Genomic DNA, 17122 nt, shown 5'->3' with positions numbered 1-17122 from the left:
TCTTTTGCTTCCCTATTCTCTTTCTCTCTATATCCCCTTTCTCTCTCTCTCTCTCTCTCTCTCTCTTTGTCCCACCCTCTCTTTTTCTCTTTAATCTACTATTCCGCCCCCAGAGAGAATGATTGTTCTCTCGTGTGGCCCCCGAGTTCAAATGAGTTTGACACCCCTGCTTTACACTAATACATTGAGTAATTGTTTTCAAATGGCATCCTTACTCGCATCCACGCACACACGATAATATTAAACAAAAATTCAGTTCATAATCCTCAATTTTTTATTTTTTATTCATATAGATTTAAAAAGCCACAGGGCAGTGATATCACCATAAATAATGTACAATATAGCAGCTGCAATAATAAACATTTCCTGACAGGCATCAAACAATATCTACATTCAGAGCAGGAAGGAAATAAGTTAGCACTATACAAGTCATCTCTGAATATACACTTTTTCTTTTGCAGATTGCGATGTCCATGAAACACAAACATGATGAAAATATTCCAACAACACAGAACAAACACGTGGTAAAAAAATAGGATATTAGACGTACAATTGACAACAGTAAAACATCTTTTTTGTTGCATTTCTTAAAGAATAAATATGTAAGACAGCAATTGTATACACTGTTTGTAATTGTGAATCCTTTAAATGTGCTCTTGCAGTGGAATCAATTGCCGGTTGATGTCCAAATCCACTGATAGATACAATAACTGACATCAGTCCTGCTGGCCCGTTGCATGTACAGTTCTGAACTTCTTTGTAACGCACGGAAAGACGGTATGTCATTTGTCAATAAACTCAACTACGTTTGACGAGGTGCGTGGGGTCGATTGAAAATATGCTGGTTTCAATAGTCGGTATCAAATTGAACGTAGACAGAAAATGTTCCGTAGGGGAGGGAGCGATGTGGGCACAAGTTAAAGTTTTGCTGCCTGGGCCAGCTCAGGATTTGACGTCCGTGAAAGGCGTGCAGGTTTCGCTGCAACTGGATGACGTGCTGAGGTGTCCTGATCCGCTGCCTTCTGTTTAAAAGATGAAGAAGGCACTTAAAAAATATTCACTTTCGCTTACGTATTTGCTGGCATTAGGCCAAACCTTGTAAAGTTATAAAAAACTGACTTTTTAGAAAGCCAGATACAGTCATCCCTGGCTGAATCGCAGTTTTGTTTTTCCCGGTTTAGCTACTAAACAGTCGCCCCGCCCCTTTTCCGCCTGTGTTTGCCTGTGCGTCAGAAACCTTGCAGTCTAAATCGAACACAAACAGCTTGAAGAAACTGTCTCTTTTTCAAGTTTTCCTAAAAGCCTTCAGGTGAACAAAACGCTCAGGAATGACAAAAGCACCAAAAGGTATAGGAAGTTCCTTTCTGTAGCTCACAAGGTCAGACTTAACACAAATACTGTATTTTTCCTCTCGCTGCAAACAAAACGAATGTCCATTTCATCCATTTTGTGCATTTATTTCTTCTTAAGAGCCTTCATTAAAAAAAAAAAACTGCTTTTTTATATGAAAGTTCATATATTTCTGCTTATTAGTCAATTCGACATTGTCTACTTTATTTTAGTTTCCCACCACAAGGAGGCGCTTAATAGTACACAATGTCCCTTTCAATTGGATGAAAACCATTGATTGTTTTCAACCAATCAGGAGTGTGTTTGTTTAAAAGAATTATTTATTCTACCGTCAAACAAACAAACCACAAATTTAATGAAATGTAGCGATCTTCAAATATTGATTTTTCAATGAATTTTAAATTCTATTGGACTCATAAAATGAGACTAAACCGACATGGTGCCCCCTATTTGTCCCTGGGGTAAATACATTTGGTTACCCGTTGACTTCACAATTTTCTCCAGTTTTTAAACAAGACCAAAATATTTGTTCTATTTTTCCTAGTAAAATAAGGACTAGAATGAAGAAAGTCACCAACACTTTTATGATACCGGGATAAGGCAATTATTTTTTTGCATAAAATAATATCACCTTAACAGGTCCACTTTAAACAATGAAATGAAATAATAACTTGTAATTTTTCACTCAAAGGTCAAAAATGAATGCGCTTTCGAATATGACAACCATTTTAAGGTTTAATATGCACTTGTATTTTCCTCAAACATCAACATTATTCAGTAGTTATTCTTGATTAATTTTAGTGCAAATATATATATTTTAATTGTATTTTTTTTTAAATCCCACGTACCGCTTGAGGAGCCTTTCTGTACCCCTGGGGGACACGTGCACCCAATAAGATAATTTGCTTCCATCTGGCCTAAAGTGAGCGTACAATAAAACATACATGTTCTTTATATGTTGCCACTCCTTTTGTGTTTGGTACCTGAGCTGGTGAGTGACTGGCACGACTTGGACTTTGCGATAAGGGTAATCAAGTTGGCGGTGGCCATCCAGCCCTCTGTAGAAGTATTCAGGTTACGCACAAACCTGCAACAAACATAATTTAAGTCACACTGTGCATTTTTTGCCATTCATCATCCATTCATAATAACTTTTGCTCACCACTGTCCATTTTCCCCCTCCTTCACAAGCTCAACTATATCTCCGTTTTTCACCGCCAAGTCTTGATTGGAAACCTTCTCGTAGTTGCCCGTAGCTGTGTATTTCCCTGTGCACTGTTCAAAAATGATAGCACGTATTATACGTTTTTTGCTTATTAAGAAACTGCTTACATACTGAAAAACCCTTTGTTGTAATATTGAAATAATAATAATCAGAGTTGTGTGTTTTCTACCTATATCCTTTTCATCTTTTTAATCATCACATTGATAATTTAATTAAGTTTATCATTTAGTGGGAATTATTGGACCTTATCCATATATTTGAATGTAGTTATTTACTTATTTACTTTGTCTCAATATATTCATTTATTTTGACAATCATACATTGATCTAATTGGTGTTTTGATTTACTGTTGGGAGGGAGACCTTAAGTCAGGGGTCTCCATCATTTTTCAAGCTGACAGCTACTTTTTGTTACTGATTATCACAAAGGGTACCCAGTGTAATATGAATTTCTAAAATAGGAACTTAGCTACATGGCTTGCTAAGTAGCTAAAAGGTAGCTTTATACGTAGCTAGTAAGGTAAACAGGTAAAAAACTAAAATGGAGCTAGATTGCTGGCTTAAAGAGTAAAAAAACATCAAAATAGTTGGATAGAAAGCTAAAAACAAAGCTAGATAACTAGCTAGAAGTAAGCCCCAAACTTAGCTTAATAACTAGCAAAAAAAAAGTAAAATGTTAGTTATATAGCATGCAAAAAATGTAAAAAGCTACCTAAATAGCTTTCTAATAAATAGGTAAAAATGTAGCTTGGTAGTTAGCTAAAAGAGTAAAAAGCCATTTACATGGTCAAATAGAAAGCAAAACACCCCAAAAACAAAACAAAGCTAGATAGCTAGCTAGAAAAAAAGCCCAACATTTAGCTTGATAATTAGCAAAAAGGGTAAAATGTGAACTAGATAGCATGCAAAAAAAAGAAGTAAAAAGCTAGCGAGATTGCTTGCTTAACAGCTTAAAAAGGTATGAACATAGCTCTCTACAAAGCTATAAATTTAGCCAGATAGGTAGCTAAAAAACTGCACATTTTTGCTCATTCACTTTATAAAAGAGAAAAATAACTATCAATACTTAAATGGATGTGTTTGTCTATGAAGCTCGTGAAGTAGAATTTATTTATTTGAATTTCTAAAATAACTTATGTTATAACTATGTTGTAACTATGTTATAACCAGGTTAGTTATTAGACTCAGTCACCCAACAAAAAATAATTTCACTAGAAAATCACAACTGTCATTAGCGGGCACCCGCAGGCACCGCAAAGCATGGCAACAGCTAGTGTTTTAGCAGTTCCTAACATTGAAAAAGTGTTTGTACTTTCATTTCAATGTTTGATTGAGTATTCAATTGTATAATAATTGTTAAAAAATAAAAGTTTCTACATCATGGATTTTGCCAATCACGTCTTATTTTTGGAAACTAACCCCCCCCCGATAAATGTGGGTTTACTGTATTGTAAAAAATTTACTGAGAGAAGGTGAGACCAGAAATATTAGGAGAATATCCGATCCAAACAGTATCTTAATGATTAAATGAAATAGTTGGGGATTTATTTGATAATCGATTTTTTGTCCATTACTTGATGAGTAGCTGCCCCTTGTGACAACTAAGACATGTACCAAATTTATTGTTATAAACCTGGAAGTGCATAAAACTCACCAGCTTTTTGGCATTGTCGTCCTCTGGGTCAGAGTTCAGAGGCTCCTCACCGCTGGAGTATCCTTCGTGCTCTTCTGATGCGTCCATCGATAGGGAGGCCTTGTTCCAATCTGACAGGAAGGGGAAAGAAGCCCACCCTTAGGTAAAGTAATTCTAAACCATGATTATTGTACACAGAGAGCAGTTATACTGTACTTTGTCTGAGTATTGCCCCCAAAAACCTTTTGACATATTTACATATTTTAGGCTTCAAACTTATGGAAAAAAACTGAAAATATTTTCTAAGAATAAACAACAAGTGAGACATTATTGTGAAAAGAAACCAAATGTATTCCACATTTTAGAATTTGCTATCAAATAATTCAAAAGTAGGCGTTGCAAAAAGATTGGCTCCCTATGAGCTAATACCTCCTTTTGCTGCGATCACAGCCACTAGTCTTTTTGAGTGTTTCTCTAAAATTTTCTCACAACATGAAAAATAAATATTTCCTCACAAAACAGTTCAAGTTCTTCAAGGTTCGATGGTGATGGTATGTGCGCATAATTTTTTGGATCTTTCTGCAATTGCTCCATAGCAAGGGTCGGGAACCATTTGACCCGAAACTGCCAGACCCGCTCTCCAGACAAAAACTAATTCCTCAGCACATTTTATTTCATTGTTTGTCATTTGAAGATTCGATCAAATCTATGAAAAAGGAATTCCAGAGCCTGTATCAATATAAAGACACCACTTAACATTCGTCTCGCCTGACAGTAACTTAAGAGTATTAAGGTTAATTTTGAGAGTCAATTTTGTGCAAAATAATGGTTTCAAACAAAATGCGAGCAAAGTTCTTTAGTAAAAAATGTCACAAAATACTGCAAACGATAAGGATATTTACCTCTGATGCAGACTGCGTTGAGCGAAAGAAAGGAGATGCCTTGCGCTGTGTGCAGAGTTCTGCTCATCTCTCTTCGCCTAGCCAATCAAACTAGTCTGAGTGCAAGGCTACCGTCTTTGGGTGTTTACAGTATGTTGTGTGGGTTTTCATCATTAAGTAGGAGCAGTGAACATACATAATTTAATGAGCTTGCATTCAAAGGGGTTTCTTAGCGACCTACTGCCAAGACCGGGTATGTTGGTGTGACACCTTGACAGTAAACTGGAGTTGAGAATGTGCCCTATATATACAGTTCTTTTGCTTTGTAATACCTAAGTTGAAGTGAAATCACTTGACCTAGGAATGCCACAGAGAAATGTGCGACAGTTATATTTTGTCTCTGAGCCATATGTACTCATGACAAGAGCCATGCATGGCCTGCGAGCGAGGTTCACTGTTCCTGCTATAGAGGACTGAGGTTTCGACTTTGGCTTGGGCGTTGTATTACTATTATTATTACCATGATATTGTTAGTTTTAAACCATTCCATTAAAGATATGGCTTTATGTTTAGGGTCGTTGTCCTGTTGGAAGGTGGACCTGGGCTCAATTCTCAGGTCTCTTGCAGACTCCAAACAGATTTTCTACCAGAATCGCTGAGTATTTGGCAACATCCATCTTCCCATCAATCCTAATAATTTTCCCAGTCCTTGCTAGAGAAAAGCACCTCCAGCGCATGATGCTGCCACCACTATGTTTGACAGTAGGGATTGTGTTTTCGTAAAGATGTGCAGTGTCACTCTTATGCCAAATGTAACGCTTTGCATTTATCCCAAAAAGTTCAATTTTGGTCTCATCTGACGAGCATTTGTCCCCCATGTGGCTGCTTGCAAAGCCAAATGGGCCTTTCTATGGCATCTCTCAGAAAATGCTTTCTTTTTTCTCCTCTTTAACAAAGGGCAGATTTATGAAGAGCCGAACTGAAAATTGTCTTGTGCTCAGATTGTCCCACCTCAACTGTGTATGCCTGCAGGTCATCCAATGTGATCATGGGCTTCTTGGTTGCCTCTCAGATTAGTTTTCTCCTTGTTTGGGCCGAAGGGGTGCCAGGTCTTGGTAGGTTTGCAGTGGTTTCATGCTCTATGTTTTGGTATCATTGTTTACATAGTGCTCAGAAAGATGTGTAATTGTTGCAAAATCTTCTTGTACACTGTTCTTGCTTTGAGCGATTCCATAACTTTATACCGGACATGCCTTGTGCGTTCTTTGGTCTTCATCATGCTGTTAGTTTCGCAATGTCTCCTTTCACAGACCTCTGAACCAATCTCAGAGCAGGTGCATTTAAACTGAGAGTTAATGAGACACAGGTGCAATACGTCATTGTAAGTCATTTAGGTCCGTATTGAATTATTCAGAAGTCATCACGAAACTTTTGAAGTCAGTTGGCTGAGCTGAGAGATCAGGGGGCCAATGATTTTGCAACACCTACTGTTTTTTTTCACTGTAAATATTAAATGTTAAACTCTTCTAGTTTCGTTTCACTTCATTGTTGCGTCTCACATGTTGTTGATTCTTATAACATATTTTCAGGTTTTAAACATTAAATTTGAAGCCTAAAATGTGGCAATCAGACACTGAATGGTTTGCTCGTAAATGGCATTTACACTGGATTATTCGATTATCACTAGTCTTGAAAACAATAAATATAGATATATAGATATGATATAAAAAGTTCTTTGGGGCCAACTATTTTGCAAAGCACTGTATTGCAATCCGGAAGTTACCTTTATAGCCAAATGGCGTGGGGTCACTCTGACGCTTCGTCTTGTGATCCGGACTGGTCGGGGAGCCTAAAAGTGTTTCCAAGGAGGCAGTTTTTGCGTTAGAGAGTTAAAGACAGCCCACATCTTTCGTGTTGTACTAGGGAGGGAAGTAAATATGGTAGCTACAGTGGTACCTCTTTTCACGAGTTTAATTCGTTCCAGGATCATGCACGTAACTCGAATTGCTCATGTAACTTTCGACTTTTCCCGATAGGAAGAAAATAAAAACTAATTGGTCCGCTCCCTATCTCCCAAAAGCATACAAGTGTACCCTAATTAGCTATATAACTCAGAATTCTAATCACTAAAAACCACAAAATAGAGTAAAATGATAAATAAAATGATATTTATAAACCAAATTGCGAGTTTGTTATGAGCGCCGTAATGAAAGTGTGCGCATGCTGCGTAGGAAGAAGGGGCGAGTGCAAGGAGACACAAAGATATGATATCTTTCAACTTATATGTTTTCCACGTACTTTATACTTTTTGTGGTCAGTGTATACGTTTTTGTACGTGAATTTAAAAAAAAAAGACTGATTTCATCTTGCCCATTTTTGTTTTAATCTGGATTGTCTCAGCCACTGGTACTAGACAACAATTATATCATCGATTGTTAATGTTATGGCTGTATTCTACATAGTTCGTCTTGCTGGGAGTAAATAGGCACCGTGTTGTGTTTGTAAAGTTTATTATTGCTTAACTCATTCACTCCCAACCTTGGTAAGATTGTTTTTTACGTCTACAGATGACAATGGCAGTGAATAAGTTAAGGTTCATTGACTATGACCCTAGTGGTTAAAAGATCCAATCCACACAACCCTTCACCCCACCCCAATGACGTTTAAGGTAGGCAATGATAGGGAAAAAGTTACGTATCATTATTGTTAATTCACTATATTTTTACTCAACTCATTCCCTGGTAAAATGGAAATTTTACATCTATAGCCGTCAATGGCAGTGCATGAGTCAAGTATGTTTTTTGTTCATAATCAGTATTTTGAGAACATTTTACTGTCGGGTTTAGATCAGTGGACAGTGCAATAATATACTTTAGTCTTTACAGCCCTTTGAGACTTCTTGACTGACAACCCTTGTAAGAATGGATCTTTTACGTCTATAGTTATTAATGGCTGTTAAGAAGATATATTTCATTGATGTCCATTGCTGAGCAATTGGCGGAGGTTGACAGGTAGAAGAACAAAACACTGTTAATAATACGTAAGCACTAACTGTCCACTTAAAATGAGAGTTACTGTAACTTTGAATGAACGTGCACACAGTAACATTTTTACGGCATACTTTTCATCTTTCACCTTTTTACCTGTAGCAGTTTGCGTGGGTAAAATGGATGAGCTGAAGCTAGCGGTTAACAGTAATGAGTGGTAAGCAATTTCAAGCGCTCTCTAGTGGTAGAGTCTGGGATAGCTCGTTACCTGGATTTTCCTCCGAAAGGCAAGGTACAATTTTGTTAAAACAATACCGCAATTCTTGTGCTTAAGGTGCTGGTATAAAGAGGTGCCACTGTACAAGAGATTTTTTTTTAAAAGTGGATGTTAGTAAAAAAACATCAAAGGTTTACTGGACATAGGCGGGGTCTATTTTGTAAGGATCTCTATGTAAAAAAAAGTCCACTCTATCGACACTCTGGGTGAGAAGCGCTAACGGTCAAGCTTTCAATTTTGCGGTGGGAAAAGCATGATGGCTACGCTGAATGTCACTGCCTGTTGTGTGATACCTGGACAGAGCAGAATGCTGATAGGCAAGGTGAAACTTTTATCATCTGTGCTTGGCGGCTCTGAAAGGGCAAGCATGCGGTGTTGGACCTCACGATAAACCACATTGATCAATAACCGTAATGATAATTTTGCCTCTAAAATTGAGAAAAATAAAGTCTGAAAAGTGTGGCATTAAAAGGCAATCTAACATTTACAGCATAAAAGCTGGTGTTGTAAAAAGCTTGTTATTAAAAGGCCTCTGAGTAAATTGCTCCTTTTGCATTTAAATATAAGTGGGGTTTTTATAGTGTTGTCAAGATTTGATGGTGTTTTTAAAGGGACAATGTGAATTATTCACCGCCTCCTTGTGTCAAAAAATGTCATTCTTTAAAAGAACATTGATTTAAATTATATGCAAATCTGCATTCGGATTCTCTAAACAGGCACCATACTTCTTATTATTTGACAGTCCGGTATGCTTTTTTGAATAAAATATAAATAAAAAACATTCACACAGTACTTTTATCTGTTTAACAAATTATTGAGCTTGTACAAATCATTTGTTTTCTTTTGGTTTCAGTATATAATACAGTATTTAATTGTACAATAATTGGAAAAAAGTAAGGTTTCTACATCATGTATTTTGTCTTTATTAGTACAGGTATTACCTATGTTGGTTTCACACAGGAAAACTGCAAAATCACTGTTCAGTTCCATCAAGATTGTACTTTAGGCACAACTAAGAAATGTCTGCCATCCAGTAAATAATGATGATACCATAATTCAAAATTACAGCAAAGACCAGTAGTTTGGCACTAATGGATTTACATGTGATCTGAATTATTTTCTGACATAGACTTTGTACTACCTGTTTGCTTCAAAACATTGGCTCAGTATATTTGTTTGTAATGGAAGGATTGTGAAGATTTTGTCATACAGAATACCTTAGTTATGAACTCATCAATAACATTTGATTTCACCAAAGTAGTGATTTTTTCTAAATGACTAGCCAGACTTTTGTCCAACTATAAGAAAATGCAGGGTTCGTGGACCTTTTTCATGGCCAAATATAAGTGCTTTTTAAGGTCTTTCAAATGCAATTTTCCAATTTCTCTAGTACAATTCAAATAAGAAATCCAATACATAGCCCGGTTGTCTGAGGTCATTGAGTGCTACCTGTAGGAAAAACAACAGGAAAATTTGACAAATTCCAAGCCTAATATAAAACTAGAAGCTACGTTCACTGAAGGGGACCTAGAAAACGAAAGTCTAGAGTTTTATGCCCCATTTCTTTAGTGTTTGTGACCGTCTCTGTTTGGCCTATGTTGTATCAAATTTTCCTGTACTTACAGACAGCACTCAATGAACTCAAACTGTAGAGAAATGAAAATTAATTCTTCTAAAGCAGGGGTCTCCAACCTTTTTCAAGCAGAGAGCTACTTTTTGTTACTGATTAGCGCAAAGGGCACACAATTAGATATGCATTTCTACAATAACTTATGTTATTCCTATGTTATTAGTATGTTATTACCAAGTTAATCATAGGGAGTACCGTATTTTCCGCACTTTAAGGCGCACCTAAAAGTCTTAATTTTTTTCAAAAGCTGACCATGCGCCTCATAATACAGTGCGCCTTATATATGGATCAATATTAAGTCGCAAAGTCTTGCAACTAATGAAAGCAGCCGCCGACTAGATTTTCCCCCGAACGCGAAGTAGTCCGCGGTGTATGCTGGGATTTATATACTGGCGTTTCATTGGCTAACCAATGTGTCAATCATCATTTGAATCAATCACTATTGGCTAAATTTATTCGGAGGTAAGGGGGCGAATCCTTTTTATCATTTACAGGCTCGCATAGGCTAAAAGGGCAAAACAAACCCTGCAATTGGCCGAAAAAGATGTGTCAATCATCAGTTGAATCAATCACTATTGGCTAAAGTTATTCGGAGGTAAAGAGGGCGGATCCTTTTTATCATTTACAGGCTTGCATAGGCCGCTAAAGGGACAAAACAAAGCCTGCAATTGGCCGAAAAAGATGAATGTGAATAGCAAGTTGGGTAGAACTCACGGCATAGAGTAAACAGTATTTTACTCTTCTGCACTGTATTTGTAAATATTTTACTCTCTGGATTTACTACACTCACGGATATAAGAGGACCATGGTTGCACATTATTATTGAACACGACGACTTCGGTGAGCTACTCCGGCTATATATTTTCCCAGTATCTTGTTTCAGAGTGATATCGATGTTTCTGTGATGGGTCTTTTTTTGAATTAAACTCAATTCCAAGTGTTTATTGTCGTATGCACAGTAAAGTTGCGAGCGAAAAAGAAAATAGAAACTAAGGAATGGTTGGCATTTCTTGAATCCCAAGACTTTAACCTTCCGAATGATATTTGGAACGATGCATTTGAGTCACATCGTACAGACACCGCATCCGCAAGTGTCTACGACACGTATTTGCTTCTTTGCAAGCTTTCGGAATGTTAAGGGGGTAATAAGTTTGACTGAACTATCTGACTGTTTTGTCGACGTTCCCATTGTAGCGCCTTATAATGCGGTGCGCCTTATGTATGGAAGATATAGGACCAAAAACTATTTTTTGGGGGTGCGCCCTATAACCCGGTGCGCCCTATAGTGCGGAAAATACGGTATGTTTAAATACAAAGAAAAGGAAAGAAAAAGAGAATGAAAGAAACCGAATGAATAAAAGGAAAGAAATAATCTAAGAAAGACAAGTGAAGTGAGAGAGACAGAGAGACAGAGAGAGAGACAGAGAGAGAGAGAGAGAGAGATAGATAAAACAATGCCATTAGAAAATCACAATGACCCCGCACAGGTGATTTATTTTCAGAACAGGTCTGCAAGAACCTTAAATGTTCTAAGGGGGGACCCTGGTGCTTGTAGGGACCACATTGGAGACCCCTGTTCTAAACTTTAACTTATTTGTAAACTAAAGCGTGTCGGCATCCTTTCTAAGTAGACCTGTTTTACTTTGCATCATTTGATGCATGGTCTATTGACTGCCGAGAAACATTGCAACAATTCCAAGCATTTACAATCCCCCAAAATTCAAGCACCTAAAAATTACAACCTTAAAATGTAATTTCATTCATTTCAAGTACGAACCCTGTAAATATCAGCTCAAATACAAACCCCCCACAATAACTATGACGATCTGACCTGATTGGGACTAAATGACCTGCAGTTACCTTTCTGAGCTTTGAGGTTACTGAAGCCCTGCAAAGTAAAGCGCTTTTTAGCCGCAGCGCTTCTGTGTGAGGTAGGGCTTGTTGCTCTCTCTTCCGACCGGGAGGAAAGGCAAGAGGAAAGGGCAGAGAATACAAAAATAAAGGAAAAATGTAAGGTAAGTTAAAAGACAACCTAGGAAGGAATTTTGAGGAGGGACAAATTTGACAAAAGATGGGATTAAAGGTGGTTTGAGCATGCATGAAAAATCCCCAAAGATGTCACCTTTTCCGGCTGACTTTGGCGATGGAGAGGAATTGGCATCAAGGTTGCACTGCTCTTGTTTTCTTTCGTCTCCTTTCTTGAAACTCCTCTGGCCCATCCTGAACGGGCTACTGCTGGAGAAAAGTCAAATACTTTAGCCTGGATTAATGTCACTATTTTTCAGTAACAGCAACACACACCTACCTTTGACTTTCTGGCACTGTTGCCACTGGGGGGCATTGGATGACCTGATCTGGCACTCTCTGCTGACTTGCTTCTTGACAGAAAAAAACAAAAGTTACCAATGTAACTACAGCTCTATGAGTCCCGTACAACCGCCAGAGGTGGTGCGTCTAGCACTGAATGTTACCCTTGCGCAGGAAATAGAACAGACTTTTACCAGGCAGATTTTGACCTTCATCTAAGTTATATCAAGTAGACCAATGTATGGCCAACGCTTTTTGCCTCTTAACTCATTCAATGCGAGACGTTTTTTCTCAAATTGAAAGAGCCATTTTAACTGATTTTAAAAGGCCTACACAAAATGTTGTTCTGTAGCTATATAAGCATAGGACATGTCAAAAGAAGGCTTGCACCATCATCTTTTATTATAAAAAAGTATGTAAAACACAGTTTATCATTGAACACGTTTTTTGAAAATACTAGTTTCCCAGAAAACTTCTAAGAAAAGCAGCTTTTTTTAAGAAAGGATGCATTTCAAGCAGAACTTTGACTTTTTTCCTCCAAAATGAAACCAATGATTGCCATAAACACAAGGACACTTTGCTTGAAAAATAACATTTTATTGCAAGACCGAACTGATTCATGACCGATATATGAACTTTCTGTTACCATAGCGATCGCATTCCCTAAAATGTCATCCTTCTCAGACCAGATGATGACACTTTTTCATCTTTTTTGAAGGGAATACGCTCTGTTGAGGAGTTAACTCTATTACTATTTGTTCATATCTCCCTCTTTCACCACACTGCTTTACTACACCTACTCGCCACATGGGGCTGCCTACACACACTGCATCCATGCATTATCTGCACCGCTTATCCTCAGTAGGGTCGCGAGGGTGCTGGAGCCCATCCCAGCTATCTTCAGGCAGTGGGCAGGGGACACCCTCAACTGGTTGCCAGCCAGTCGCAGAGCACATAGAGACAGACAACTCACTCGCTCATTTACACCTAGGTACAATTTTGACCGTCCAATTAACCTGACATGCATGCTTTTGGAATACTGTAATTCAGGGTCATTCTTACCTCTACATGCTTCCAGCTGAGTTGTCAAAACCTTCCTGATCTCTTTCACCCAAGTTGTTTTCACTTCAGCTGAGGGTGCCTGAAGCGGCAACAGTAACAAACGGTTGAAATTGTGAGATTTTATTTTATCTTTGCAAGAAAATGCCAGTTTATGTTTCATACCTGCACAATGTAGACTTCTTCTCTTGAGTTGCACCAAATTTCAAACTTTTTGTTGTCTCCCTTAGCATTTTCGGTTATTCCCACGGCGTTCATCTGCAGAAGAAGGAATATCCAGAGATATTTCCATTTTCAACGCATTAATCAAAAAGGATACACTGGCCCCTCTTTTCTGAGATTTAATTTTACTCCCATTGAGCTTGTATTGAGAATTTCTCTTAATAAATAACGGAAAACGAGTTAATCCGCTCCTGGCCTCCCAAAATCATTCAGATTCCTAATAGCTATTAAATGAATGAATGAAAACAAAATAATATATAAGGTCCCTGTTTTTTTATCGCTAAAATTTTTTTGTTTTTTTTTAATTCTGCTGCAGTATTTTGGTTGTAGGCACACAAATGGACAATGGGGATAGGTTGACAACCCTTTTTTTAATTAGCAGTACTTTACGTACTATTATATATATTTTCATTATATTTTAACCATTTTAATTTGGCGGGCAGCAGTTTGCCCCCCTTTTTGTCATGATTACTCATTGCACTCACCTGTGCCCGCTCGTTTGGCGCCAGCTGCTGCTGGTTACCTGATCGGTTCCCCCTCCTATTTAAGCTCAGTGCTCTCACTCGCCCTTTGTCAGTACGCCAGCGAACCTCTGCTTACGCAAGGCAAGCACTTTGACTCTGACACCCGTCTGTCCCCTTTATTCATCCCTATACCACTTGTCTGTTCCCGATTCCCCGTTTGTCGTCGGCTACGATCCGTTTTTGACCACTGACTACGGCCTGATTCCCCGCTCCGACTATTGACATATTTTTCCCATTTGACCACGCTACGATCTCCCACTCCGGGTGATCCACTTCCGCATTCCGATCCTGTGAGCGGTGTGCTTCCCTCGCCCAGCAAGCACCGGATCGCTGGCGTTTGTTTTTCCTCTATATCTCAATAAACTTCTCTTCTGTTATGGTCCTGACACTTTTCCCTAAATTGACTTCCACTCAAACGCAATTTAGGTGAAAAATTACTAAATTCATCCCAAAACACTGATGCACGCACGCACACTCACACAATATGTAGAAAAAGAGATTTTTTTCAAAAATAAAAACAAAGAAAAAAATATCAGGCACAATTTGTGCCCTGTGCAGGGGTCAGTTTTTTCTTCTTTAGAATTGCGAGGTACTTACGCTGAGTGACTGCTTGAAGCTGTACGAGGGAGCCTTCTCATAACCCTCGCCGCTCTCTTCCCTTCGTTTACAAAAGAGCAGGGCCTTCTCATGCAGGAAGATGTGTCTCTGCATGGGCTTGAAGCGGGCCAGGTCCTTGACCTTGACGTGTCCTTTCTTATGTTCCGTCCACACACTGAAGGAGCCTTGCATCAACAGCTTGCCCAAATCGCTAAGGTTGCCCTGGTCAAGAAAAGACAGAAACGGCTATTTGGAATGTGTGTTTTTGCAGGTTTGTTTGTGTCAAGTTTTTGATAATGAAAATAATGTTTTTTTAAACCAGATTAGGTACCAATAGGTAAGATCAAGCCTAAAAAATCCAACCTGACCTGACCAGGCCGGTGGGTATAAAAGCCCGAACCTGCCTGAGTCCAAACGATTAACTTGATTTGAGGGACTGAGTGCTAAGTACACCCGAAGCTGCACTTTGGCGCCAAAGTGCATGCTTTGGCTTAAGTACGTGCGACGCCAAAGTGCAGCGCTGAAGTACAGCGCCGAAGTGTGTAATGTAAGTAAAAGTACTGTTACTTTAAAATAATATTACTCAAGTAAAAGTATAAAGTAGTCATCGAAATCATTACTCGAGTAAAAGTCCACCGAACAGTGTGCAAGCTGTGCAAATCCTCCATGGGAAAAAACAAAACAAAAAAAAAACAAAAAACGGCGAGTTGGAAGCCCTGCCTTTGATTGCAATATAATTGCTGATTAGTGGAGAAAGTGAACATGTATCAATTACTGTAATGTGAACTAGGACTCTCACTCTGACAACAGATACCACTATGCATCTTAAAGGACACTGTGTAATATTTTAAAACTAGATGTGGCTGTATTGTGTATTGCAACAGAAAATGAAAATTTGCTTTGGCACACCAGTGTGCAACAGCATATCAGTTGAAAAGCACTGGCTTAAAAATATGTTTTCATTAAAAACGACTTTCTTTCCATTAAGAGAAATGTTAAGGACTTAAGTTGACAGCGGTAAACCCGTTAGAGGAAAAACAAGAGAAAGACAATGGCAAAGACCATTCCCTATTATGCTGTCTTCCATGTCGAGGTTGTTCTTCCAATCGAGTTGAGGCACAGAAGTTACAATTATGGCTTCACCTTATAAGTATCATTGAGGTGGATTGTTGTACCAATACCTTAGCAAAACTTATTGTTCCGGCAGAGGTGTTTACTAATGTTTGTCACGCATATTGCTTTACCTCATATCCTGTAATAGCAATGAGGTGCATGGAGTCATTGACAGCCTTTAGAATGCCCAAGATTGCTGTCAAAGCCTCTTGCAGGTCATCCGTCCCATCACAACCTTTACTGTACTTTAGCATTTCCTGCAAGAGGAGAAAAAAAGAAAATCACTTTGCTTTATCATCACAACAATTCTAGATTGAGTTGAACAGTTGAGTTGTCACCTTCAACAACAACTGATATTTTGTGATTCTTTGCACAGGCTTCAGCAAATATGAATCCAAGCCAAGTTTGTGCTCCAGCTTCTTCTGACACTCCTGGTGAGGATAGTAAAATAAGGACACTCAACAATCAAGCAAAGGACAAACACAATTGTATTGACAGTACCTGGAAGAAGACTGAATCGGAGCACTGTCTCCAGAGGCTTTCGGAGCGAGGCTTGTTGTGACAATATTTTTCGTATATTTGCAGGTCTGTCATCTAAGTGAGGAAAGATACAAGTCATTTTTTAAGATAATTTATATCAAGGTTTTGATGAAAAACCCTCAGTTTGTCCACGTTATGGCACAATGTTTTCACTTACTCACCCTTTCCAGGAAACATCTCCCAACTAGCTCTGGACAATCTGCATAAAGCTCTAATTCCCTGAGAAATGTCCTGGAAAACAAAAATGGATGACAATCGATGAAGGTGCTATTTAGAGTTTACTAACTATTTTCAATGATTGTTTCAGTGGTTTATGAAATGGTATTTTGAAGCACATAAAACTGATATAAAGGTTCCTTCCAGAAACCAGGCAAAAATAAGGGCAAAAGAAGCTTTTCTTAAAGTGAGACATGTCAACCTCTAATCCATGGGTCTTCGACCTTTTTGAAGCTGAGAGCTACCTTCCAGTTTGATATGCATTTCGAAAATAACTTTTAATTTTATTACTTTATTGTTACTATGCTATTACCAGGCTAATTTTTGGAAGAAGAGTTAAATACATTCAATTACGAAACAATTTTTTTTACAAGAAAAACACAATGGCCTAGCATCGGTGAGCTATTTTCTAAAGTGATCTGCGGGCTACTCTGCAGTCCTTAGGGAACTAGCTGGTTGGAGAGCCCTGCTCTAATCCATACTTTCCTAACTCTGGAAGTTAAAAATCGACATAGAATTATTTTATATATACCTTTTCAAATGGCGTGAAAGGGTCTATACT

The 17122-nt window shown here is 38.3% G+C and overlaps 1 protein-coding gene across 4 annotated transcripts in view; it reads right to left on the bottom strand.

The window, feature by feature from the left end:
* Nucleotides 1-251: 251 nt before the first annotated feature.
* mcf2lb (mcf.2 cell line derived transforming sequence-like b) overlaps nucleotides 252-17122 on the bottom strand; it is a 58992-nt gene continuing 42121 nt past the window's right edge. For 2 of the 4 annotated variants that reach the window (XM_088352185.1, XM_088352184.1), the window contains exons 18-33: nucleotides 16506-16575; nucleotides 16306-16398; nucleotides 16143-16235; nucleotides 15936-16061; nucleotides 14692-14913; nucleotides 13514-13606; nucleotides 13352-13430; nucleotides 12288-12360; nucleotides 12105-12217; nucleotides 11843-11932; nucleotides 8646-8705; nucleotides 6872-6937; nucleotides 4229-4338; nucleotides 2513-2625; nucleotides 2334-2437; nucleotides 252-1022 (exon numbers count right to left, since the gene is read on the bottom strand). In XM_088352185.1, the coding sequence (XP_088208311.1) occupies nucleotides 943-1022; nucleotides 2334-2437; nucleotides 2513-2625; nucleotides 4229-4338; nucleotides 6872-6937; nucleotides 8646-8705; nucleotides 11843-11932; nucleotides 12105-12217; nucleotides 12288-12360; nucleotides 13352-13430; nucleotides 13514-13606; nucleotides 14692-14913; nucleotides 15936-16061; nucleotides 16143-16235; nucleotides 16306-16398; nucleotides 16506-16575 (1585 nt within the window). In that variant the 3' untranslated portion in view covers nucleotides 252-942. Of the gene's footprint in view, nucleotides 1023-2198; nucleotides 2268-2333; nucleotides 2438-2512; nucleotides 2626-4228; nucleotides 4339-6871; nucleotides 6938-8645; nucleotides 8706-11842; nucleotides 11933-12104; nucleotides 12218-12287; nucleotides 12361-13351; nucleotides 13431-13513; nucleotides 13607-14691; nucleotides 14914-15935; nucleotides 16062-16142; nucleotides 16236-16305; nucleotides 16399-16505; nucleotides 16576-17122 lie in introns of all 4 variants that reach the window. The other 2 variants (XM_088352182.1, XM_088352186.1) reach the window with 2 other exon arrangements.

This window comes from Urocampus carinirostris, chromosome 14, assembly GCF_059441175.1.
Source record: "Urocampus carinirostris isolate Australia breed hairy pipefish chromosome 14, RoL_Ucar_1.0, whole genome shotgun sequence".
Lineage (NCBI taxonomy): Eukaryota > Metazoa > Chordata > Actinopteri > Syngnathiformes > Syngnathidae > Urocampus > Urocampus carinirostris.
This window is presented reverse-complemented; position numbering and strand designations above follow the sequence as displayed.